This window comes from Chiloscyllium punctatum, chromosome 38, assembly GCF_047496795.1.
Source record: "Chiloscyllium punctatum isolate Juve2018m chromosome 38, sChiPun1.3, whole genome shotgun sequence".
In the NCBI taxonomy this organism is placed as follows: domain Eukaryota; kingdom Metazoa; phylum Chordata; class Chondrichthyes; order Orectolobiformes; family Hemiscylliidae; genus Chiloscyllium; species Chiloscyllium punctatum.
The window spans coordinates 58,211,408-58,238,545 of record NC_092776.1 but is presented as its reverse complement, the minus strand read 5'-3'; the positions used below and the strand labels follow the sequence as shown (position 1 = coordinate 58,238,545).

General features: G+C 44.1%; 1 protein-coding gene across 3 annotated transcripts in view; it reads right to left on the bottom strand.

Moving 5' to 3' along the window:
• Nucleotides 1–27,138, bottom strand: part of LOC140463648 (leucine-rich repeat transmembrane neuronal protein 4-like) — a 404,939-nt gene that overhangs the window by 355,557 nt on the left and 22,244 nt on the right. Inside the window, exon 3 of one of the 3 annotated variants that reach the window (XM_072557957.1) lies at nt 26,267–26,718. The exons of the other annotated variants lie outside the window; for them this stretch is intronic. Coding sequence (XP_072414058.1) covers nt 26,596–26,718 — 123 coding nt within the window. The 3' untranslated portion in view covers nt 26,267–26,595. Of the gene's footprint in view, nt 1–26,266; nt 26,719–27,138 lie in introns of those variants that run through there. 3 annotated transcript variants of the gene reach the window in all.

The following is a 27,138-nucleotide window of genomic DNA, read 5'->3' as shown; positions in this document are numbered from 1 at the left end:
TAACAATGTACACTTGATGATTACTAACTATACAGATCTACAAAGCCAGCTAACTATATAGACCAGAGTATAGTCTATACGGCCAGCTACCTATCTGGAATAGAACATAGTCTAAATAGTCTGATCATTTTATAGACCAAACTACAGGCTACACAGTTAGTTAACAATATAGACCAGATTACAACTAACTAACTATATAGAACAGACTATAGTCTAACTTTGTCACCCTATACTATAGAGTACACAGTCTGATAACTATGTAGACCAGACTGTATCAATACAGCCATATAACTGTATATAGTCTACACAACCAGCTAATTATAAAGACCAGGCTATAGTCTAAACTGGCAGTTGACTACATGGACCGGATGAAGGTCTAAACAACCAGATAACTATATTGACCAGATTAAAGCGTACACAGCCAGCTGACTTTATCACATGAATCAACCATGATGCTTTTATTTTCTCTTTTAAAAATACATCTTGGAGTTTACATTTGCAATGGAACTTATCTTTATACAACACGACCTCTCAATCATGCTACTTGTGTTTCTTTGAGAAACACTGTTTAACTGGTACATAAGTGATGGAGAAGGGATAATCACATTCTATTTATCTGTTTCAGCATGAATAGTCAGGTGTTGCCTTTTAATGAGGAATATATATATTTATATCATGCCTTTTAATGGGACAAAACAATCCAAGGCACTTCTGAGGAGCTTGTTCATTAAATAGTAACTTGTGCAGTTACATAATGAATGAAATCGCTGATTGCGAGTAACAGTAAACCACTGAAGTTGGAAGTTGATTTACAATACAACACAGCAGAAGAACAGGCCCTTCAGCCCACCAAGTCTGTGCCAATTCCTAATCTTTATTTAGATCCACAACCTATTGCCTCAGGCTAGTTTCTATCCCTCATTTGCCTCCTGTTCATGTGTCCATCTAAACATGCTTTAAATGTTGCTAATGTACCTGCTTCCACCACATCCACGAGCAGTACATTCCAGGCACCCATCCCCTTCTGTGTGAAATATTTTCCCTGCATTTTTCCCTTAAACTTGCCCCCCTCACCTTGAACCTGTGCTCTCTTGTAGTTGACCTTTCCACCCTCGGAAATAGTCTCTGGCTATCCACCTTATCTATGCCTCTCATAATTATGTAGACCTCTGTCAGGCTGATCCTCAGTCTCCATCTTTCCAGTGAAAACAATCCAAGTTTATCCAACCTCTCCTCATGACTGAAACTGTCCAGACCAGGCAACTTCCCGGTAAACCTTTTCTGCACCCTCTCCAAAGGATCCATGTCCTTCTAGTAGTGTGGTGACCATAAGTGCAAGCAATATTCCAAATGTGGCCTAACTAAAATTTTGAACAGCAGTAGCATAACTTGCCAACTTTTATATCCAATGCCCAAGCCGATAAAGGCAAGCATGCTGTATGCCTTCTTGACCACCTTATCCATCGGTGTTGCCACTTTCAGGGATTTGTGGACCTGTATGTTAAGATCCCTCTGTATGTCAATGCTTCTAAGGGTTCTGCCAGTTATTGTATAATTCACACCAGAATTTGTTCTTCCAAAATGCATCCCCTCACATTTGTCCAGATTAAACTCCAGCTGCCATTTTTTTTAAGATTAGATTACTTACAGTGTGGAAACAGGCCCTTCGGCCCAACAAGTCCACACCGCCCCGCTGAAGCACAACCCACCCATACCCCTACATTTACCCCTTACCTAACACTACAGGCAATTTAGCATGGCCAATTCACCTGACCTGCACATCTTTGGACTGTGGGAGGAAACCGGAGCACCTGGAGGAAACCCACGCAGACACGGGGAGAATGTGCAAACTCCACACAGTCAGTCGCCTGAGGCGGGAATTGAACCCGGGTCTCTGGCGCTGTGAGGCAGCAGTGCTAACCACTGTGCTACCATGCTGTCCACAATTTCACTGGCCAAATCTATGAATCTATCTATATCCCACTGTATCCTTTGACAATCCTCTTCACTATCTGCGATTCTGCCAATTTTGTGACATCCACAAACTTGCTAATCAGACCACCTACATTTTCCTCCAGATCATTTGTGTGTGTGTATATATATATATATATATATATCCCTGCAGAACACCACTAGAACATCAGTCATCTCCATTCCAAAAAGCACTCTTCCAACATTACACTCTGTCTTCTACAACCAGGCCATTTTTGTATCCATCTAGCCAGCTCACCCCAGATCCCATGAGACTCTACCTTCTATACCAGTCTACCATGAGATACTTTATCAAATACCTTACTAAAGTCCATGTGGACAACATCCACTGCCCTTCTCTCATCAATCATTCTTGTCACTTCCTCAGAAACTCAATCAAGTTGGTGAGAGATGACCTTCCACACTTCCTGGCACGAACAAGTCTATTCACTTCCAAATATGAATGAGGCCTACCTCTTCTTCAACAGCTTCCCCACAACTGACGTCAGGCTCACTGGCCTGTAATTACCTGAATTATCTGTTTCCCTTCTTAAACAAAGGAACAACATTGACTATTATCCAATCCTTGGGTATCTTAGTAATATCATCCCAGCCAGTGAAAAACTAGCAACCTTCTCACTCTGAGTTTTTCTGATCTCTCTTGCAACACAGGTTCCACCTCCATTTTGCTTCTCATTACATGGAGCTGATGGAATTTCTCTGAAAGCCACTTGCATCACATTAGAATGTGGGGATGTTGGAAGTATTACTGATTTAATTTGATCTGATTCAAACATAGTCTGATAAGCCTGAGGCACAAACCATTTGTTCTATCTCATATGGAAGTCAATATATCGATGTGAAAGTTTGTCAGGTTACCCAACTGTAGCAATGTTGTGTAGTTGAAAGAAATTATTGCTCTTGTCACTATTGTAACTTAACGTATGTCAGCTCTCTGTTAGATAAAGCACGTACAAGATAAATGAATATGCGATTGAAAGGTGCCACCATTCCTGAATTCAAAATATTTTCCAATGATACTCATAAAAATATACTGCTCCAAATGATGTGCAGACACAGCCTCCTGCCACCGTACAAGTGGGCATGTAATGTATGCAAGTAAGAAAGAAGATATTTCAGCATTAAAGTGCGGGAATTAACAAAATAATAATGCTACCACAAAAAGCAATTGAAAATATCTGTCTCCCTGCATGAGTTGTCCAGAAATCATCCGACCTCAGGAAAGGCTTAAAAAACATTAGGTCAATCCAACATACAACAGGATGAGAATGAAAATCACTCCAACCGTTTCTTCGTCTTTCAGTACTGCATATTTCCTGACTTTCCACCATCACCAGCAGATGTACTACCATCTAAGTAATTTTTCCATGTTAAGGCATCACCATAGAACAAGCAAATTTAATCCTGTTTGATTGCAAACAAAGGACATAGGGGTTGGAGCTTTCAGATGGCTGTGGCATAGGCATCATAGAGCGAATGAGATTCCTGATGAAGGGCTCTCGCCCGAAATGTTGATTCTCTTGCTCCTCGGATGTTGCCTGACCTGCTGTGCTTTTCCAGCACCACACTCTCGATTCTGATCTCCAGCATCTGCAGCCCTCACTTTCTCATGATGGGGCGAATGGCCTCTTTCTGCGCTGTACAATTCTAAAGCGGTTTCGGACCAGCGTTCTGAATGTAGCGAATCTATTGGTAATTATCTGACCAATCAACGGAGTACAATATGGTGACAAGTGAGTGCCCCACTTGTCACTCCTGGGGGTGTGAGAATCCAACCACTTTTAGTCAAATAAATGAATAATTCATTTCGAAACAGTCCATCGACACATTTGGATTCAAGCTTCTTCACAAAAGGCATGGGAACTGGTCTCATGGATCAAATGGATCCAGAGATGTTGCAGATGAATCTATTTTAATTACAAGTGGTCATTATCTGTGTTGCTTGATGAAAAGTGACACGTTTTACTAAGGTTTCTATCTTGCACTGGTCAGGGCAAATGCAAGAATGCCGAATTTCAAACCATGCTACCATTTATATTCTAGGAGAAAAAGTAAATGTTTGATTGACAAGTCAACTCTGATTGGCTTTGGAGTTACCATGGAGAAAACAGGGGAACTAAAGACTTCCCCAACTCCTGAGTGATTCAACAAAAAAGGCAAAAGGAGTGAACATATTCCTTCCATTTGTAGAGAACAGGTCTTTCTAAAAGGTCTGAATGAATAGTGTGATAAGCTCAACTAATTATCTAAAGTTGATTGTTCATGTAGCTATAATCAGTAAGTGCTGTTAATATGCACATCACATTGAACAACAGATGACTAGTTTTCGGGTTTGTAATGTAAGCTGGTCAAATCTTGGCATTCTTTGTGTTCACTTCTTGGTGTGTGAATTTTCGGTGAAATTCATCAGTAATTTGATCATTGTAGTTTCCAGTTCCAGAGAAATATTTTAAAATGGTCTTTCTAAACAAAACTGTTTGATTTTTTTCAATGGGTCGTTGATGGATTTTAAAATGGCTGCCTCTGAACACAAAATGGCAAGATGGCTATTTCCAGAAATTTCTAGAAATTACCAGGACTACAACAAATCCATCAAGCCCTGGAATATGCATTGCATAAATGATCCAATCAAACTAACACAAACGATTGGGTGCCAAGATTGAGATTGTGGTGCTGGAAAAGCACAGCTGGTCAGGCAGCATCCAAGGAGCAGGAGAATCGACAGTTCAGGCTTAAGCTGTTCATCAGGAAGTTTGATAATGAAGAGCTTAAGATTGAAACGTCAGTTCTCCTGATCCTCGGATGCTGCCTGACCAGCTGTGTTTTTCCAGCACCACACTCTCAACTCTGATCTCCAGCATCTGCAGTTCACACTTTCTCGTAGGAGCCAGGATGTCTACCACTGCTAGCTTTGAATGAAGGAGATGATTGAAACTCCTTTTGACCCTGAGTTGTGCCTATGACTCCACAATTATTCACTACCACACACAATGGTTCTCTCACAAGGGGACATGAAAACCATCTCATTAGTTGGATCTTTCAGCCCAAAGCCCCAGTCACCTTTCTGAAATGGCTGGTTTATTTGAACCACCTTTAACAATACAGACTTTACTTGTTGGTCAGCCTGCTTTTAACAGTTGAACTGCGAGCAGTACCATAGTATTCCCAGGTTACAATTACTGCACCTTCACTCACAGCCCGACTCCATCTGACCTCGTGTGAAAGAGAATGCTGTACACAGTCAACTGGAAATAAAAGCATCAACTAGACATGAACTGGACTCACTAATTCACATGAACCAATTCTAATATCTTTGATCTGAGGTCATTTATAATTTGTGACTTATTCCCTTCAATCTTAGATGTAAGTCTGCATTGAAACATATTACAAACCATTCCTCTGGGTTTGTAAGCAGCAATAAACACTACATTGTCTGAACCCTGAAGAACTTGTCGTGGATCAATCCAAATTGGAATTCACAGACAAGACTTAGAAGCTCAAAGACGTAGAGGTACAGACCCAGAGTCTTCAACCACTTCTCATTTGACAAGGGGCCCAAAACTGCACACAATATTCTAAATGTGGCCTGATCAGAGTCTTGTACAGACCCAGCATTCTCATCCTTTTGAACTAAATTCTAACATTTCATTTGCCTTCCTAACTGCCAAATGAACCTGCATGTTAACCAGAAGACAATCCTGAACTAGGACTCCTACATCCCTTTGTGCTTCAGAAAATGATCTACGTCTTCATTAGAGTCATAGAGATGTACAGCACTGAAACAGACCCTTCAATCCACACCGACCAGAAATCCTAAATTACTCTAGTCCCATTGTCAGCATATCCCTCTATTCATATATCTATCCAGATGCTTTTTAAATATTGCAATTGTTACCAGCCTCCACCACATCCTCTGGCAGCTCATTCCATACACACACCACCCTCTGTGTGAAAAAGTTGCCCCTTAGGTCCCTTTTAAATCTCTCCCCTCTCACCCTAAGTCTATGCCCTCTAGTGCTGGACTCCCTCACTCCAGAGAAAAGATCTATTCTTTATATCCCATCCATGCCCCTCCGGATGCTATAAACCTCAATAAGGTCACCCCTCAGTCTCCGATGATCCAGAGAAAACAGCTCCAGCCTTTTCAGCCTCTCCCTACAGCTCAAACCCTTCCAGCCTGGCAACATCCTTGTAAATCTTTTCTGAATCTTGTCAAATTTCACAACCACCTTCCAACAGGAGGGAGACCAAATTTGTACACATCTCCCTGTCAAAATGCATAATTTCCCACTTTCCCACATTGTATTCCATTTGACACTTGTTTGCTCAATCTCCTAGCATGTCCACATCCTTCTGTAGCCTCCCCACTTCCTCAACACTACCTGTCCCTCCATCTATCCTTGTGTCATCTGCAAACATGGCAACAATGCCCTCAGGTCCTTCATCCAGATTGTTAATGTATAACATGAATAGTTGTAGTCCCAACAGTGGCTCCAGCGGAACTCCACTAGTCACCAGCTGCTATTCTGAGAAAGACCCTTTTATCCTCAGTCTCTGCTGTCTAACAATTCTCTATCCATACCAGTGCTTTATCACTAACACCATGCACTCTTATTTTATTTAGCAGCCTCCTGAGTTGCACATTGTCAAAGGCTCGCTGGAAATGTAAACACATCATATCCACTAGCCGTTTTGTTTAACTTGCTCATTACTTCCTCAAAGAATTCTCACAGAGTTGTCAGGCATGACCTCCCCTTGATGAAACCATGCTGACTCAGCACTATTTTACCATGCACTTCCAAGTCCTCCACAATCTAATCCTTAATAATGGAGTCTAAAATCTTACCAATAACTGACGTCGGGCTAACTGGCATGAAGTTTCATTTCTTCTGCCTCCCTCCCTTCCGAAACAGAGGTGTTACACTCGCCATTTTCCAGTCCTTTGGGATCCTCTCTGACTCAAGTGATTCCTCCAAGATCATCATCAATCCTTCCCAGTCTCCTCAGCTATTTCCTTCAGAACACAGGAGTGTGGTCCATCTAGTCCGGGTGGTTTATCCACCTTCAGATCTTCAACTTCCCCAACACCTTCGCTTTCCTGTTAGCCACGTCACCTACCTCTTCCTCCTGACCCTGTTGAAGTTCTGGTATGTTACTGGTGCCTACCATTGTGAAGTCTGATGTGAAGTACCTACTCCATCCCTCTACCATTTCGTGGTTCCACATTATTACTACCTTAGCTTCATTCTCCACAAACAGGGAAACCCACCACATCCTATTTTTAAAATGGACTAGAAGATAAGAAAAGTTTTTTAAAAATTCCTTTCCAGAAAGTTGAGCAAAGCAGTAAAAGCCATTTCATTCCCCTCTCCCTCTTTTTTGTGACAACCCATAGGAGATTATTTTCATCAAAGCATGCACTCTATATTGTATGCCATTTGTGGTGTCTACAAGTTACATTGTGAGCTGCGATTTGAATTGCTTTTTGTGTGATATTTTACCCGAGCTTTCACTCATCACAATACCACCGAATTGATCCAGAGCAGAAGGAGGCTATTCAGCCCGTTGTTTCTGCACTGCAGTTTTGCTTCTGTTGATTTTCCTTTCAAAATCCTTCATTTTCACTGTCTGGCACGTTTTCCGTCCATTAAATTTCTATTCCTAAATTGTGGAAGTTTTGGCTTTGAGCAATGTGTGGTGAAACAGTTGGTAGTAAATGAGCTGCTTCTCCCTGATATTGATACAGACAGCCTTGAATTGAGAGAAGTGGAAAATGCTGTCGCTCAGAGTGAACCTCAGAGAACCAATACGAAGAAACCAAGAGCATTGCATGCAATACCTGCCCCTTCCACCCCTGTCCCATTGCCTCTGGTTAAACATTGGCTCCTTCTATTTCTCAAGTGAATGCTGCTCATCATTCTTGGGGTACATCAGGTTTCACATGTACAGTGACAACATCCCCTCCTCCTCACCGTCACCTTTTTTCAACCTCTTTGACAGTCCATGGTTTGTCAGACTCCAGTCTCCAGACCAGAGTGGTCCAATTCAACATCGCCTTCATCTCCTGCTGCGCGCACATCCCATCTGTAACATTCTCGGTCTTGCTTTCTCCCCACCCCTGATCTGGTCCCTCTCCCTGTCCCTGAGTCAGACTGAAGGTTCCCATATAGAACCAGGATGAAGATGTTTCGACCAGTGAGCTTGTACACCATTCAATGGAATCTTGGCTGGCCTGTGCCCCTAACTCCAATCCATTCAAACAAGGAACTCGAGTAGGCCACTCAGCCCTTCAATCCTGCTCCCCCATTCAATAAGATCACAGCTAACCTGATTTTAACCTCAACTGTACATTCCTGCATATCCCCAATAATCTTTCATCCCCTAGATTATTAAAAACCCACCCTTCTCCCTATTCCTTAATACCTTTGACTGACAAAAATCTGTTCACCTTAGTGTAAAAATTACAATTGCTCTGGTGTTAATTGTCATTTACAGAAGGAGACTTCAAATGTTGGCCACCTTTTTCCAATCAGCATTATTTCTGAATTATTCCCATGAACAATCTGGCTCTAATAGTTTGACCATGCTCACTCATCCTACACTTTCCAATTTGCAGAAATGATTCCTCCCAACCTGACATATCTGTTCCATCTTTGATCCTGCCTTACCTTTGGGAAGGGAGTGATGCTGTGTAATGTCCGTGGATTTAAAAATCCAGACTCACGTAGAAATGTACAGGGACGTGAGGTCAAAATCTCACCATGGTGGATGGTGAAATTTGGCTTCAGTAAAAAACCTGGGAGAAAAGGTTGATCTAATGTCACTGTCAATTGTTATAAATACCCAGTTGGTTCACCAATATCACCCCAGAGAAGGAAAACTGCTGTCCTTAGCTGTTCAGAGACAAAACAAAAACCTGCAGATGCTGGAATCCAAAGTAGACAGGCAGGAGGCTGGAAGAACGCAGCAAGCCAGGCCGCATCAGGAGGTGGAGAAGTCGATGTTTCAGGTGTAACCCTTCTCCAGGACTGGGAGTGGGTATAGAGGAAGCTGCAGAAAATTTCACTGCTTCCCCACTTCCCCACCCTGTCCCAGCCACCCCCCCCCCTTTACCTGCAGCTCCCCCTACACCCATCCCCAGTCCTGAAGAAGGGTTACACCCGAAACATTGCCTTCTCCACCTCCTGATGCGGTCTGGCCTGCTGTGTTCTTCCAGCCTCCTGTTTGTCCTTAGCTGTTCAGCCTTCCATGTGACTTCAGACACACAGTGATGTGGTTAACTCACATTTGTCCTCTCGGCAACTGAGAATGGGCAAGAAATGTGGGCCCACATCCAGCATCAAACATCTCATCATCCTTCTTCTCCATCTAAAGCTCCTTCCGTTGTCGCCATCTCTGTTCCTGTTTCATCCAACCTGCTGCTGAAATCTTTACCTGGATCTTTGCTAGCTCCAGGTTCCACGATTCTAATGCTCTCCGAAACTATTCCCCATTTTCCACTCTCTATTTAAACTCTGTTCAACTTATTTAATATTCTGCCATCCTTCTCCTAACCTGCTAAGTCTCAATCACTCAAATGGGAATGGACTGCTCTCCTCATCTTCCCTCAATCCATCACACCCATGTTTCATTCCCCTGTCTGTTTATGTGTAAGGGAGAGTTTCTAAGCGATTTAGCTAGTAGAGTTATATGCTGGTGATTCATGTTGGTTAATCTGGACCAATAATTCATTTGTTTTTAATAAATAGCAGTCTTTATTAAGTACAGAAAGCTGATTCATGCTTCATCTGGGTCTGAAAATCAGGTAAACTGGGGACTTCTGTGTATTTTTAAAAATCTCGAACACTTGTGATGACTCTGGGAGTATCGTGACTTGATTTCCAGTGCACTATCCCAGTGAGGTGTAACACTGTATAAAGATTTAGAATTGTGCAAGAAGGGTTAAGTCAACAATGTGACATCAGGTGGCCATTCTGAATCAATGTTTCCTTCACCAACATCGCGAAAATCACAAATAACTGCTCAATTTCCTCTTGAGGAGTTGGTTTGTGAGCTCTTGCAGTGTGCAAATTAGCTGCTGACATTCCTGCTTTCCCACACCACCTACACTTCAAACGTCCATCGTTGGCTGCAACAATGCTCGGGGACATTCTGAGCTAATTGAAGGTCCTGTGTAAGCAGAAGTCTTTCTTGAATCTGTCTTCATGTTGGCCTCTGATACTGACAAAGCGAAAGAACTGAATGACTTCTGAAAATGCGACAGTTGTGTTGATTTTTGATTCTGCAGGCTATTACACACAGTGGAAGCTTTGTACAAACTGTATTCTGCTGTTGACTCTGCTTTGTGCATTCAATTAAGCGAGGTAAAAGACTGCAATTCTGATAGCCTTGCTATATCAAGATATCCTTTTGCACAGCGCACATTGATAAATCACTATCTCAGTTCATTGATGATTATCACATGTTTTCTGTGGATGAATCACTAAGACAGAAACTGTGGAGATACACTAAGACTCATGCTGTTCTGATGATGTTCAGTGGTAGGGATCTGTGATACTGGTCAGACAATCACTTTTGAACATTACTAGAAAACATGCTTGATATAGATAAGTTGAGCAATGTGTCCCTATGTCAGTGATTAACCAACAGATACTACTCACTGTATTTTGATTGTTCAAAAGGATTTATTGACTAACAATTCAAAAAAAGTCATGTTACCTGACCTGTGAATGTTCACTGGTGCTCAGCATTTGACTTTCAATTGCATTTGATCACCGGAGGGTGTTCAGTGATCAGCAATATGTTTGATTTTTAATGAAGGATTGTTATCACTGGGAGGGCAGTCAGGGATAGACAGGATATGTTCATTCTCACCAGTACCACCCACATCCTGTGAATTCACAAACGAGTGGTTTCATTCCCAAATAATTATATTGAGTCCTTGATGGGGAGAGATGAAGAGAGATGAAGAACACTGTGGCAAGAGGAGTCACTGTAACCTTAGGAGAAGTATTTAGCCCAGAAGGGAGCAGAAATAAAAACCAACAAAATGCCAAAGAAATATGTCAGATTTAGTAATACTCAATGATGAGGATAGAGCGAGAGATGGTAGTTCAGTGTTTATTCTTGATGAATGGGCACTGACAAGATCAGAAGCCCATGCTCAATTATAATCACTCAACCATGCTGCTTACATATCCACATTGCTGCAATTTCTGTTTGAAAGTTCCTTACATTAGACCAAGCATTCTTCATTAAGCTTCAGGAATGTAGACTGAACGTTGTCAGAGAGAACCTACAAATCCCTCCAATTGTGCAATTTTTTTTTAAACAGATGTTTAACCACATCAAAGCCACTGGAACCAGTGAGCTTCCCGGTGGCATATCCAGCCAGAATCATTCCATGGTTACATAAGAAGGTAAGTAATAGTAGCAGGATAGACCATTTGGCCCTTTGAGCCCATTCTGTCATTCAGGATGATCATGGTTGATCTTATGGCTCAAGTCAACTTTCCTGTCAACTAAACACCCAGCCCCTCCCCCCCACCCCACCACCACCCCCACCTCCATGTCCCGTAGCAAAGTTCTGTCCACTTTGGCTCTCTAAGGTATAAAATTAGAAAAATTTACAATGCTCAGCCCTGTCCTAAATGACCATCACGAGCCCCTGGATTCTGGAATGCCCCACTAGGAAAACAATCTCTCAGCATCCACCTTTTCAATCCCTGCAGAATTGGGTGTCTTTCAATCAGACTGTCTCTCGTTCTTTGAAACTCCAGAGAATGTAGGCTCAGTTTGCACAGCCTCTCATTCCAGGAGCCAACCTTGTGAACATTCACTGTACAGTCTCAAATGCAAGGATGTCCTTCCTCAGATAAGGAGAACGGATCCATCTGCAGTATTCCAGCTGTCATCTCATCAAAACCCGGAACAATTACTGCGAGCCTTTCATATTTTTGTGCTTATTCCTTGTGGAAATGAAGTCCTGTCTTCAGATTGTGAATAATCTCCATTATGTTGTGTGGCATCACCACCGTGCTAAATGGGAAAGACTTTCAATAGATCTAGCAACTCAAGAATGGGTCTCCATGAGGTGCTGTGGGCTATCACCAGCAGCAAAATCGCACTCCGACACAATCTGCAATCTTGTGGCTGGGCATATTCCCCACTCAACCATTATGATTAAGCCAGGGGAGAAATCTTAGTTCAATGGGAAGTACAAGAGGGTATGCGAGGAGCAGCATCAGACATACTTAAGAATGAGGTGTCAACCTGATGAAGCTAACAAGGGGCCTACTTACATGCCAAACAGCATAAGCAGCAAGTGATATACAGAGGTTAGTAATTCCACAAGCAATGGGTTACATCTAAGCTCTACAGTCCGGCCACAGCCAGTTGTGAATGGCGGTGGACAATTAAACAACTCACTGGAGGAGGAGGCTCCACAAATATCCTCATCCTCAATGATGGAGGAGCCCAGCACATCAGGGCAAAAGATAAGGCTGAAGCTTTCACAGCAATCTTCAGCCAGAAGTGGCAAGGGGATGATCCATCTCAGCATCACAGAGACCAGTCTTCAGCCAATTTGAATCAATATCAAGAAACGTTTGGATGTATTGGATACTGCAAAGACTATGGGCGCTGACAACACTCCGGCAATTGTACTGACGACTTGTGCCCCAGAACATGTTGCTCCCCGAGCCAAACTCTTCCAGTACAGTTACAACACTGGCATTTACCTCACAATGTGGCAAGGTGCCCAGGTATGTTCTGTACATAAAAGGCAGGAAAAATCCAACCCGACCAATTACTACCCCATCGGTCCACCCTTGATCATCAGTAAAGTGACAGATGGTGTCATCAACAGTGCCATCGAGCAGCACCTGTTCAGCAACAACCTGCTCAGTGACGCCCAGTTTGGGTTCCACCAGGACCTCTCAGCTCCTGACCTCATTACAGCCTTGGCCCAACCACAGATAAAAGAGGTGAATTCCAGAGGGGAGGTGAGAGTGACTGCCCTTGACATCAAGGCTGCATTTGACTGAGTGTGACATCAAGGAGCCTTAGAAAAAATGGAATCAATGGATATCAGGGGGAAACTCTCTGCTGGTTGGAATCTTAGGAAGATGGTTGTGGTTGTTGGAGGTCAGTCATCTCAGCTCCAGGACATCTCTGCAGGAATTCCTCAGGGTAGTGTCCTGGGCCCAACCATCTTCAGCTGCTTCATTAATGACCTTCCCTCCATCAGAAGGTCAGAAGTGGAGATGTTCACCGATGATTACACAATGTTCTTTTACCATCTGTGACACCTCAGATACTGAAGCAATCCATGTTCAAATGCAACAAGATCTGGACAATATCCAGGTTTGGACTGACAAGTGGCAGGTAACATTTGCACCACACCAATGCCAGGCTATGATCATCAACAATAAGAGACAATCTAATCACCATCCCTTGATGTTCAATGGTGTTCCCATTACCAAATTTCCCATTGTCAACACCCTACTGGTTACCATTGACCAGAAACTCATCATATTGACACAGTGCCTGGAAGAGCAGGTCAGAGGCTAGGAATAATGCAGTAAGCAGGTCACCTTCTGACTGCCCAAAGCATGTCCACCATCTACAAGATACAAGTCAGGAGTGTGATGGGTGCAGCTCCAACAACACTCAAGAAGATTGATACCATCCAGGACAAAGCAGCTCACTTGGCTGGTACCATATCTACAAACACCTACTCCCTCAGTAGCAGCAATGAGCACCATCTACAAGATGCACTGCAAAGATTCACCCCAGTTCCTTAGACAGCACCTTCCAAACTCTCTACCACGTCCATCCAGAAGGATGTGGGCAGCAGATACCTGTATATGGGAACTTCGTGCCAAGCCACTGACTAGCTTGACTTGGAAATATATCGCTGTTCCTTCACTGTTGCTGGGTCAAAAACCTGGAATTGCCTCCCTGAGAGCAGGGTAGATCTTCATGTAGTACATGGACTACAACAGTTCAAGAAGGCAGCTCATCACCACCTTCTCAAGGGCAAGTGGGAAATGAATTCTGGCTCTGCTTGCAATACCCACATCCCACATATGAAGAGATTTATAAAACAACCCTTGCAATGAAGGGCACTTCATGGGAATTGCATGCTGCAACTGGGTGCTAACTTGCAGTGTTTCTTGCATGCACACACTCAAGTGCATATGGATATCAACATTTCACACTCTTAAAAAAAAATCTGCTTTGTTGTTTTTCTCAATGAGTAACCGCAATCCTGACATCACACTGCTTCTGCCACCATGTTTCCCATTGATGGCTGCTCACATGCACAGTTACTTTGATGTTGATGCACAGTTTTTGGAGTTGGCACTGATTGTCAGATTGACATTCAGTTCTGGATGTGTTATGGACCAGGCCAGACCCCCTCAAAACATTTAAGAAGGTAGCCCAGACCCTAACTTTTCTTATTTGAAAGGCAGGTGTAAAGTGGATATTCCCAGAGTGATGCAGCTGGTCAGACCACTCGGCTTTAAGCAAAACAGAAGTAAGTTACACGCTGCGGGTTGAAACATGAACAAAAAAAAACAGAATTTAGATTAACTTAACTATTTAGAAACCCAACTAACTCAAAACCACAACTTAATGAAGAAGCTGTTCAAATACCCACAACATCCCAAAATACACCCCTTGACAAATGGTAAATTCAAACCCAAGTTCCTTCAGCCAGGAGAGATTGCAATGAGAAGAATCAGGCAAGAAACATCTGTTGAAGCATGGAACCGTTTTCATCGCAACAGCTTCTATGCTACAGCAGTTTCTGACTGTCTGCTCAAACAAAACCAAACTAGACAAATGACCTGAACCAGGAGAACTGGCCACACCGCTGCCATTGTTTAATATATCTATATCCAGACATGTTGGCACCTCTGCCTTTACAAACCCCACCTCCCCCTTTGAAAAAAAAACAAAGGACAAAATAACCTTGTTAATGGGGCAGTTTTGTCACGGAAGCCATTGCCACACAGGAGCCTTGGGATCTTGTACAGCTCTTCAGGAAATGAGAGAGAATGCCGGCTGGGAGATGTCTCAAATCTTGGAACTGGGCAAACACCACAATCTCTAGCTGGTCTCCAGCATCTCAGTGACAGATCTATTCTCTAGGCTTGATTTGGAAGGATTCACACTCTGCTGGCGTATTGCATAGCTGCCAGGTTTGAGTTACAAAGTCTGACAGAGAGAACCAAGCTTACTTCTGAAACACTGTGGACGCTATTGGCACCTTGAAGACATCTCAAGCTCAATTGGAGATCCCATCACCCTTATCAGCCCTGTTCATCATCAAGATACTGAGTATGAACTCTCACTGGAAGTGCAGGAATTATCAGGAGCTCCTGAACGCTGTATATGATACAAATCAAAGTTTCTCTAAATCAGAGAGCAGAGACTTTTTTTTTAAAAAAATGCAGTGCGGCTGTTAAATTGAAGCATAAATCAAACAGTACTGCTAATTAGGTTTTTGAGATATCCTGGATATTAATGACTTTGTCTCAAAGTTCTCTCTCTGCTGTTTAAGTGGAGATGTTAATCAATTAAAAATCAGGTTGTTATCTTCGTGAAAATAATGGGGCACGTAATCTCACTTGAACCCAATAAATTGAACATTCCAGTAACCTGCGGGGGCTGTGAGGAGCATGATTCTGTGAGAACATACTAACTTCGATGTGTGTGGTTCAGGATTGACAGATTGCTGTTGAAACATGTTAACTGTTGTGGACTGAACTAAGAACAAAAAAATAACAGCACAGGAACAGGCCCTTCGGCCCTCCAAGCCTGCGCTGATCCAGATCCTCTACCTAAACCTGTCACCTATTTCCTAAGGATCTGTATCCCTCTGCTCCCTGCCCATTCATGTATCTGTCCAGACACATCTTAAATGATGTGATCGTGCCCGCCTCTACAACCTCTGCTGGCAATGTGTTCCAGGCACCCACCACCCACTGCATAAAGAACTTTCCACGCATATCTCCCCTAAACTTTTCCCCTCCCACTTTGAACTCATGACCCCTAGTAATTGAGTCCTCCACTCTGGGAAAAATCTTCTTACTATCCACCCTCTCTATACCTCTCATGATTTTGTAGACGTCAATCAGGTCCCCCTTCAACCATTGCCTTTCTGATGAAAATAATCCTGATCTACTCAACCTCTCTTCATAGCTAGCACCCTCCATACCAGGCAACATCCTCGTAAACCTTCTCTGCACCCTTTCCAAAGCACCCACATCCTTTTGGTAATGTGGCAACCAGAACCGTACACAGTATTCCAAATGTGGCCGAACCAAAGTCTTATACAACTGTAACATGACCTGTCAACTCATGCACTCAATACCCCATCTAATGAAGGAAAGCATGCTGTATGCCTTCTTGACCACCCTATTGCTGGAGTTTCACTATTAATGTAGGTCAAGCTGTAGAGGTCATCCCTCAATTTCTGAAAGATCTCCTCCATATTTATACCTCCTCCCTCTTCCAGAGGCTTACCTTTCTCTGTGTGGCCCTCCTACCCCTCACACGTATTAAGCAGAATGTTCTGTATTTCAACAGAGATACATTGCTGGGAGCAATTGATTGTTCTTTAACAATTCCAGGAACCTGCAAAGGAGCAACAGATGGAGCCAGTTGTCTCATCTGGAATTTTACTGGGCAGAGACAGGTCATTCAGCCAAACAGACCTGAACTTCATTGAGCACAAGAGTCCCCTCTTCCCTTGATAAAGTAAGGATGAGTCTAGCCGTGATCTCTATGACTGCCCGCAATTATTTAATGTTGGCAGCAAGACTGAATTCATGCAAAGACTTTCCACTCCCCTCTTGGGAGGATGTACCACCTTAAGGTATGTCTAGTCAATCAGGTGATCTTTGTTCTGCAGGTTTGCCGATGGCATTACAGGCAGCCCCAACACAACCAGAGGCCCAGGCAGCCACAGGGGAGAGGCCCAGGTAAGTCCAAGACAGAGCCCCAGGTAGGCCCAGTGGAGAGGCCCGGGTAGGTCCAAGGCAGAGGCCCAGGTGGGTCCAAGGCAGAGGCCCAGGTAGGTCCAAGACAAAGCCCCCGGTAGGTCCAGAGGGGGGGCCCAGGTAGGTCCAGAGGGAGGCCCAGGTAGGTCCAGAGGGGAGGCCCAGGTAGGTCTTAGGCAGAGGCCCAGGTGGGTCCAGAGGGGAGGCCCAGGTAGGTCTGAGACAGAGCCCCAGGTAGGTCTTAGGCAGAGGCCCAGGTGGGTCCAGAGGGGAGGCCCAGGTAGGTCTGAGACAGAGCCCCAGGTAGGTCCAAGGCAGAGGCCCAGGTAGGTCTGAGACAGAGCCCCAGGTAGGTCTGAGACAGAGCCCCAGGTAGGTCCAAGACAGAGGCCCAGGTAGGTCTGAGACAGAGGCCCAGGTAGGTCTGAGACAGAGCCCCAGGTAGGTCCAAGACAGAGCCCCAGGTAGGTCCAAGACAGAGCCCCAGGTAGGTCTGAGACAGAGCCCCAGGTAGGTCCAAGACAGAGGCCCAGGTAGGTCTGAGACAGAGCCCCAGGTAGGTCCAAGACAGAGGCCCAGGTAGGTCTGAGACAGAGCCCCAGGTAGGTCCAAGACAGAGCCCCAGGTAGGTCTGAGACAGAGCCCCAGGTAGGTCCAAGACAGAGGCCCAGGTAGATACGAGACAGAGCCCCCAGGTAGGTCTGAGACAGAGCCCCAGGTAGGTCCAAGGCAGAGGCCCAGGTAGGTCTGAGACAGAGCCCCAGGTAGGTCCAAGGCAGAGCCCCAGGTAGGTCCAAGACAGAGGCCCAGGTAGGTCTGAGACAGAGCCCCAGGTAGGTCCAAGGCAGAGCCCCAGGTAGGTCCAAGACAGAGCCCCAGGTAGGTCCAAGACATAGGCCCAGGTAGGTCTCAGGCAGAGCCCCAGGTAGGTCCGAGACAGAGGCCCAGGTAGGTCCAGTGGGGAGGCCCAGGTAGGTCTGAGACAGAGCCCCAGGTAGGTCCAAGACAGAGCCCCAGGTAGGTCCAAGACAGAGCTCCAGGTAGGTCTGAGACAGAGCTGCAGATAGGTCCAAGACAGAGCCCCAGGTAATTCCAAGACAGAGCCCCAGGTAGGTCTGAGACAGAGGCCCAGGTAGGTCCAAGACAGAGGCCCAGGTAGGTCCAAGACAGAGGCCCGGGTAGGTCCAGAGGGGAGGCCCAGGTAGGTCTGAGACAGAGCCCCAGGTAGGTCCAAGACAGAGGCCCAGGTAGGTCCAAGACAGAGGCCCGGGTAGGTCCAGAGGGGAGGCCCAGGTAGGTCTGAGACAGAGCCCCAGGTAGGTCCAAGGCAGAGCCCCAGGTAGGTCCAAGACAGAGGCCCAGGTAGGTCCGAGACAGAGCCCCAGGTAGGTCCGAGACAGAGGCCCATGTAGGTCCAAGACAGAGGCCCAGGTAGGTCCAAGACAGAGCCCCAGGTAGGTCCAAGACAGAGGCCCAGGTAGGTCCAAGACAAAGCCCCAGGTAGGTCCAAGACATAGGCCCAGGTAGGTCTAAGGCAGAGCCCCAGGTAGGTCCGAGACAGAGGCCCAGTTAGGTCCAGTGGGGAGGCCCAGGTAGGTCTGAGACAGAGCCCCAGGTAGGTCCAAGACAGAGCCCCAGGTAGGTCCAAGACAGAGGCCCAGGTAGGTCCAAGACAGAGGCCCGGGTAGGTCCAGAGAGGAGGCCCAGGTAGGTCTGAGACAGAGCTGCAGATAGGTCCAAGACAGAGCCCCAGGTAGGTCCAAGACAGAGCTCCAGGTAGGTCTGAGACAGAGCTGCAGATAGGTCCAAGACAGAGCCCCAGGTAGGTCCAAGACAGAGCTCCAGGTAGGTCTGAGACAGAGCTGCAGATAGGTCCAAGACAGAGCCCCAGGTAATTCCAAGACAGAGCCCCAGGTAGGTCTGAGACAGAGGCCCAGGTAGGTCCAAGACAGAGGCCCAGGTAGGTCCAAGACAGAGCCCCAGGTAGGTCCAAGACAGAGCTCCAGGTAGGTCTGAGACAGAGCCCCAGGTAATCCAAGGCAGAGCCCCAGGTAGGTCCAAGACAGAGCTCCAGGTAGGTCCAAGTCAGAGCTCCAGGTACGTCCAAGACAGAGCCCCAGGTCGGTCCAAGACAGAGGTCCAGGTCGGTCCAAGACAGAGGCCCAGGTAGACCCAAGGCAGAGGCCCAGGTAGACCCAAGACAGAGCCCCAGAGGAGGATGGCCGAGGAGCTGGTGGAGAAATAGAAAAGGCTGCTCAGCTGGTGTTGGTCTCCAACAATCCTAGCTAGAATACCCAGGACAATTGGCTGGGGCGCTCCAGTGACCTTTAATTAGTCACCTAAGTGTCTTATTGGGTCGAAGGGGTGTGGAGCTTCCCCATGACTCTCTTGTCCCCCAGTTTCAAAATGAGTTGGAGGCAAGGGCAGGTGGTGGGCACAGTACCCCCTCCCACCAAATGACAATCCTGCCCCACGATTCTCCGGCTGCGGTCACACATCAGTGGGGTGCCCGGGGAGCGCTATGTCTCAGAGTTAGTGGGTGGTGCCTATGCAGTCAGGACCTCACTGCACCACGGACAATCCTGCAATCCTCAAAGAGCCATGTGCTTGCTCCACCTGCTTCCCTCTGGCAAGAGATAGCCAACTGTTTCCAGTTTACTGAACAGCAGGGGCAAGTTGGCCCAAAGGTCCTGTTTCCATGCTGTCGAACTCTGACTCTAATGGAATAGCTAAAGTCATTACAGTCCCAGAGAGCTACTGTCTCATAGAACAGAGGCAACTACCCAGCCAAAGGAGCTAACCATAACCTCCCTTCTGGTATCACTGCTAACAATTCTTTATTATTGTTTTTGGATCCTATTACATCTTTGAGACGAATTCCAATTCTTTTTCATATGACTGACATTTTCCTGACTGGTTTAGCTATTATTGAGAAAGGAATCACACTAGGTGTTTATTTATAGCATCATTCTCTTAATTAAATATTTGTAGCCTAGTGTCTCTGCTAACTCTTCCCTCTTTTTCATAAGTCTGTATTGGCAGTCCATTTAGCCCCAGAGTTTTCTAGTCTCTAGTTTGTCTATCAACTCCCTGCAAGCCCTGTTTCGATTGAAATACAATCATGTGCAAATCTCCTTCCTAGTCTGCCATTGCAATGTGATCCCGACAATCAAGCACACACACTGAAAGCAGACATCTAAGGGTTTATTGCAACAAAGACATTGCGTTGAACACACTCAGCTGAGGTGAGCAACATGGACTTGCAAGAAAATACAGCTAGACAGAAAGACAGAAGCAAGAAACAGAGATTGCTGGAGAAGCTCAGCATCTGTGGAGAGAAATCAAGAGTTAACTTTTCAGGTCGAGTGATCCTTCCTCAGAAGAGTTATGTTTAGAAAGACTGAAGTATTTGGAGAGCTAGCAATAGGAGAAGCTGTAAAAAAAAAATAAAGAAGCCAACAATAATGAGATTTAGAATGAGGAGAAAATGAATTCTGGAATCACAACAGATTAATTGAGCAAGCTGGAGCAGTTGCTAGTTGATCACTTCAAACACTTTACAGAAGAGACTATTCCAAAGTGTACATCTCTCTGAATCTCTCTGAAGAGCAGGTAAAACAGGTTGCAGGAATACTGAAAACTTGGAGGCATGCTTTCCAAAACTGAACATTCCTTCTGAATGGTACATGTTCCAGATGGGGGAACCAAGATGAAAAAGTCCATTATTCAAAATGTCACCTCATTATTATGGCTCACAGAAACTTGTGAATTTGTACAACAAAAGACAATCTAAAGAAAGAAACCATCATCTTCAGTAGAAGCAATCATTCCATGATAGTCAGCTGGGACAAGTGAAACTGACTCGTAAAGAAGTTGTAAGCATGTGCAAGAACTCATGAGCCTGTAAGTCAAGAAGGAAACATTTACATGGAAGAATAGATGCATAATACGGAGAGGCAGCTCAGAACTGTTCATAGTGTTGATGACGAGCTCAGAGCCGAGCATTGGATTAATAAAGAACTCAGACTCTGTGCACTTTATTGATAAACAGCTCAGACCCTGTACACTATATTGATAAACAGCTCAGACTCTGTACGCAGTATTGATAAACAGCTCAGACCCTGTACACTATATTGATAAACAGCTCAGACCCTGTGCACTATATTGATAAACAGCTCAGACTCTGTACACTATGTTCATAAACAGTTCAGACTCTGTACAGTATATTGATAAACAGCTCAGACCGTGTACACTATATTGATAAACAGCTCAGACCCTGTGCACTATATTGATAAACAGCTCAGACTCTGTACGCAGTATTGATAAACAGCTCAGACTCTGTACACTATATTGATAAACAGCTCAGACTCTGTACACTATATTCATAAACAGCTCAGACCCTGTACACTATATTGATAAACAGCTCAGACTCTGTACACTATATTCATAAACAGCTCAGACTCTGTACACTGTATTGATAAACAGCTCAGACTGTGCATTATATTGATAAATAGTTGAGACCCTGTGCACCATATTGATAAATAGTTGAGACCCTGTGCACCATATTGATAAACAGCTCAGACCCTGTGCACTTTATTAATAAACAGTTCCGATCCTGTAAGCTGTAATGATAAACAGTTCAGACTCTGTACACTATGTTGATAAACAGCTCAGACCCTGTCCACTATATTGATAAATAGTTCAGACCCTGTACACTATATTGATAAACAGCTCAGACCCTGTAGACAATATTGATAAACAGTTCAGACTCTGCACACAATATTGATAAATAGTTCAGACCCTGTACACTATATTCATAAACAGCTCAGACCCTGTGCACTTTATTGATAAACAGCTCAGACCCTGTACACAATATTGATAAATAGTTCAGACCCTGTACACTATATTCATAAACAGCTCAGACCCTGTACACAATATTGATAAACAGTTCAGACCCTGTACACAATATTGATAAACAAATCAGACCCTGTACACTATATTGATAAACAGTTCAGACTCTGTACACTATATTGATAAACAGTTCATACTCTGTGCACTATATTGATAAATAGTTAGGACCCTGTACAATATATTCATAAACAGCTCAGACCCTGTACACTATATTGATAAATAGTTCAGACCCTGTACACTATATTGATAAACAGTTCAGACTCTGTGCAATATATTTATAAATAGTTCAGACCCTGTACACTATATTGATAAACAGCTCAGACCCTGTACACTATATTGATAAACAGGCAGACCCTGTGCACTATATTGATAAACAGTTCAGACTCTGTGCACTTTATTGATAAAGAGCTCAGACCCTGTGCACTATATTGATAAACAGCTCAGACTCTGTACACTATATTGACAAATAGTTCAGACCCTGTACACTCCATTGAAAAACAGCTCAGACCCTGTGCACTATATTGATAAACAGTTCAGACTCTGTGCACTTCATTGATAAACAGCTCCGGCCCTGTACACTATATTGATAAACAGCTCAGACCCTGTACACTACATTGATAAGCAGTTCAGACTCTGTACACTATATTGATAAACAGCTCAGACCCTGTACGCTCCATTGATTTACACCTCAGACCCTGTGCACTATACCGATAAACAGGTCAGACTCTGTACACTATATTGATAAACAGTTCAGACTCTGTGCACTATATTGATAAACAGCTCAGACCCTGTACACAATATTGATAAACAGTTCACTATATCAATATTGTACACTATATTCATAAACAGCTCAGACCATGTACATTATATTCATAAACAGCTCAGATTCTGTGCACTATATTGATAAACAGCTCAGTCCCTGTGCACTATATTGATAAACAGCTCAGACCCTGTACACAATATTGATAAACAGCTCAGACTCTGTGCACTATATTCATAAACTGTACACTATATTGATAAACAGCTCAGACCCTATGCACTGTATTGATAAACACCTCAGACCCTATGCATTGTATTGATATCCTGTGATGATAAGCAACTCAGATTTTTCAAGGTTAACCTTGTGGAATGAAGTAGTAATTATCCGTAGAATGGTCAACAGAACGGCCAAGGTTTAAAAATATATTTTGTCGATCGTAACAGATGCAGTGTTTTCGCTGCAATTGATTATCCTTTTTGCAAAGGAGTGTTTCGCTCAGAAGCAGACAATCAAATGTACAATGACAAAAGGTCGATTGCTGGAGAAAAATCGGGCAAGGTCAAATGATTCCATACATATATATCACAGAGCAGGTTAGCAATGTTGTATCTGAAGGAGAAAGATGGTTTGTAACAATTGTGATGAAAATAGCAGATTGACAGCATCAAGTGAATGTAAAATGCATATAGACGTGCTATTTCCTGAAACATGATGATTTTCAGACCTCGGTATGGTTACAAATGGAGTTCCATAAGTGAAACTCTCGATGGTAATCTTGGTACTCTGTGACTGAACGATGCCCCACCCTTAATCTGAAAGCCCAGTGTTACACGAAGACTGAAGATCTGGAATTCCAGATATTAGACACAAAAGGAAAGCCACTCATCTCAGCAGAAAGTAGTCACAATCTCCAACTAATAAACCTGTCACCCTGTTTCACAGGCCACATCAACTGATGACTGACAGAAAAGGACCGGCTGCAGAAACTCAAAGGAAATTTGATGCCAAAGTAAAATAATGAAGAATGGATTGCCTTGCCCGATCCACCAAAACTGGGACCAGCTAGAGTTCTAAATGCATGTGAGCTGTTGCTCCAACAGTTCATACTTTGGACATTCGAAGTTACAAATAATGCATACGATTTCTTTTGTATAAAAAGGGTGCTGTTTGGATCGAAATGTACTAACAACCATTCTAATCAAATACAGAAATTGCTGGAAAAGCTCAGCAGATCTGGCAGCATCTGTGGACAGCAATCAGAGTTAATATTTCAGGTTTAGTGACCCTTCCTCAGAACATCCCCTCCACGGATAGTGCTAGACCTGCTGAGCTTGTCCAGCAATTTCTGGTTTTTGTTTCTGGTTTCCAGCATTCACAGTTCTGTCAGTTTCTTTTTTAATTAAACACACATCCTAGTCGGTCAGAGTCACATGACTTCTCCTGCTGAACTCACACACATTAAGCACACTCCTTTGGTCCACTTCAGTAAAGATCCCATGCCAGACGCACTGCTGAGTGACGCACTGCTGAGTGACGCACTACTGAGTGACGCACTACTGAGTGACGCACTACTGAGTGACGCACTACTGAGTGACGCACTACTGAGTGACGCACTACTGAGTGAGAGTGACACACTGCTGAGTGAGAGTGACACACTACTGAGTGAGAGTGACAGACTGCTGAGTGACGCACTGCTGAGTGAGAGTGACGCACTGCTGAGTGAGAATAACGCACTGCTGAGTGAGAATGACACACTGCTGAGTGAGAATAACGCACTGCTGAGTGAGAATGACACACTGCTGAGTGACGCACTGGAAACAAGTGCTCTCTTTTAATTGTCTCTGAGCCCAATGAGATCTCTATTATGTCATTCAAATATGAAGCCCTTGCTAGCTAGTGCACACTCAGACATTAGGAAACCTACAGGGCATTGTTAAATACCTTTCAGCTAATCTTTGCTGCCAATTACAGATTTTCCAATCACAGCTTTGCTTCAAATTATAAATTAAATCAAATGAGCTGAGCTAAACTCGAAGGAATACCATCCCTGCACCAACATCAGAGGCTGGTTTGAGAGTTATGTTGTCCTTTGGAGTGTTTGCTTTGGCTTCTTAAAGTTCTGCCAATATTTTAAGACAAAATCCTTGTTGAAGCGAGCAAGAACTATTTGCATAAATTTGATGTGATTTGATTTTTTTGGGCGGTTATTATTTATTTTATTATTCAGAATTTGTTTGAAACTTAAATTATCATTTGCAGCCTGAGTGTTCTCAAGTTTTGATCTGAGGGTTTGGAGTTTGATTTCCTGAGATACAGGAGGGTCATAGCCAGAATGGAGATGTGCAAATTTGTGCAGCATGGTTTTTATAGTGGCAATCACAGAAGGATAAGCAGCCAAGGCAGGTCTATCTATAGCACATCGTCTTTAGCAGTATCAAGGGAGGGAAAACTGTAAGCCTGTTTTGAGGTAACAATCTCTTCCCTCAATATCAGCAAAATTAAAGAATTGATCATTGCCTTCAGGAAGACAGGAGGAGGAAATGCCTCTATCTACATCAATGGAGCTCAGTTTGGAGAGGTTCGAGAGCATCAGATTCCTAGGAGTGGCGATCTCCAACAATCTGTCCTGGACATTCCCACGTAGATGTGACGATGAAGAAGGTGCAACAACACTTCTTCTTCCTCAAGAGGCTAAGGACCAGAAGGACCCTCACTAACTTCTGCAGGTGCACCGTAGAAAGCTTCCTATTTGGATGCATCAAGATTTGGTGGGGTAACTGCTCTGCCCAGGAGCATAAGAAACTACAAAAGGTTGTGAACACAGCCCAGTCCATCATGCTGGCCAACCTCCCATCCATCTACATTCCTCAGTGCCATGGAAGGCCAGCCAAAATCATTAAAGACTCCCCTTCCCCACCCTCTTCCATCGGGCAGAAGATACAAAAGCTTTAACATGTGTACCAACAGGTTTAAGAACAGCTTCCTCCCCGCTGTTATTAGACTTCTGACTGGACATTCAAATGTAGTGTTGGCCTTGCTTTTAGCTTACCTTCTTTGTAGCCGTGATATTGTATTCCTTCCTCTGTGCCTTTGTATGTTATGATCTGCCTGTACAACGTGCAAAATAAAACTTTTCACTGTACTTAGGTATGTGTGAGAACAATCAATCAAATCAAATCCAACTGAGATAGAGGGAAACTTAAAAATCCCCGCTGTGTGTGGAGATGGAACGTTTGAATCCAGCTGTGACTAAATCTGAAAGGTTTATCCCCACTGTGAGGAGACAGAGGGTTTTACAATCCAGTTTTGATGAGGAAGGCATTTTTCTCAGAGGGAGTCTATTTGCATTGTGGATCTTTGAAAGTCCAGCTATGAAGTTTAAATTCAGTGCTACCAAGGAAGGAATAGCAGACAGGTCAGAACTCAAATGAAATATCCGCTGGTTAATGTGTGAGTGCAGCTTCAACCTTGTGACTTCAGGTCTCCTGTCAAAATGATTATCAAAGCAATAAACATTTTTAGATTTTTTTTAAAGATTTAAATCTTTATTGTCACATGTAGTCAAGTATAGGAGTACAGGGATATGTTGCCACAGATGGCACCATCTTAGGGACAAAGGTATCCAGGTGCAAAAACTCAGGTGCAAAGTTGTAAGAGAAACAGAGTTAATAAGTTAAGCATTACCTTCATAGTATGAGTTGAAAATAAAGATATAAGTTAATAGTCGCTCTCCCTACTTTTGGGACTCCAGCTGTATCTGTTTATGATCGTAGAGAGGATTTGTAGATCCACCTGTTGTGGATCAAGTTGTAAATTTGTTTGCTGAGCTGGTGGGTTTGTTCTCAGACATTTTATTACCATGCTCGGTAACATCATCAGTGAGCCTCCAGTGAAGTGCTGGTGTTCTGTCCTGTTTGTTATTTATGTGTCTTGGTTGGTTGTGGTGGATGATATCATGTATCTATATAGTTGGCGATAACCATTGTGTCTTGGGTCGCACAGTGTACTTTCATTCTGACAGGGTTCTGTTGAACTTCCCTTCACCTGAAATGTATAATGATTAAATCAGGCTGAATTCCCCACAGCAGTAGGCTCAACGTTTACCTGGGTTTTCAGTGTCCTCACATCAGGCTGTGAAAGAGGTCCTGAGCTGAACTAGCTCAGCGACATTCCTGCAGCCAATCCCCTCATTAAGCAGGATCCTGATGTGGATGGTTCAAGTAGACCACCAGCAGGAATCCAGGAAACACAGCAGCCCAACCCAGACAGGTAGGTGCCGCTTAGGAGACCTCAAAGTCCACACTAAATGGAAATGCTCAGAATAATTAACATTTGGAAGGGAGGGGAGTGTGTGGTTGAGGAGACCCTTGGTTAAAGGGAACATCTCTCTGGAGTGTTGTTGAGCCATTGGGCTGAATGTGTTTGGGGTGGAGGCTGCCTTTTCTCTTGCTCATAGCACCAACC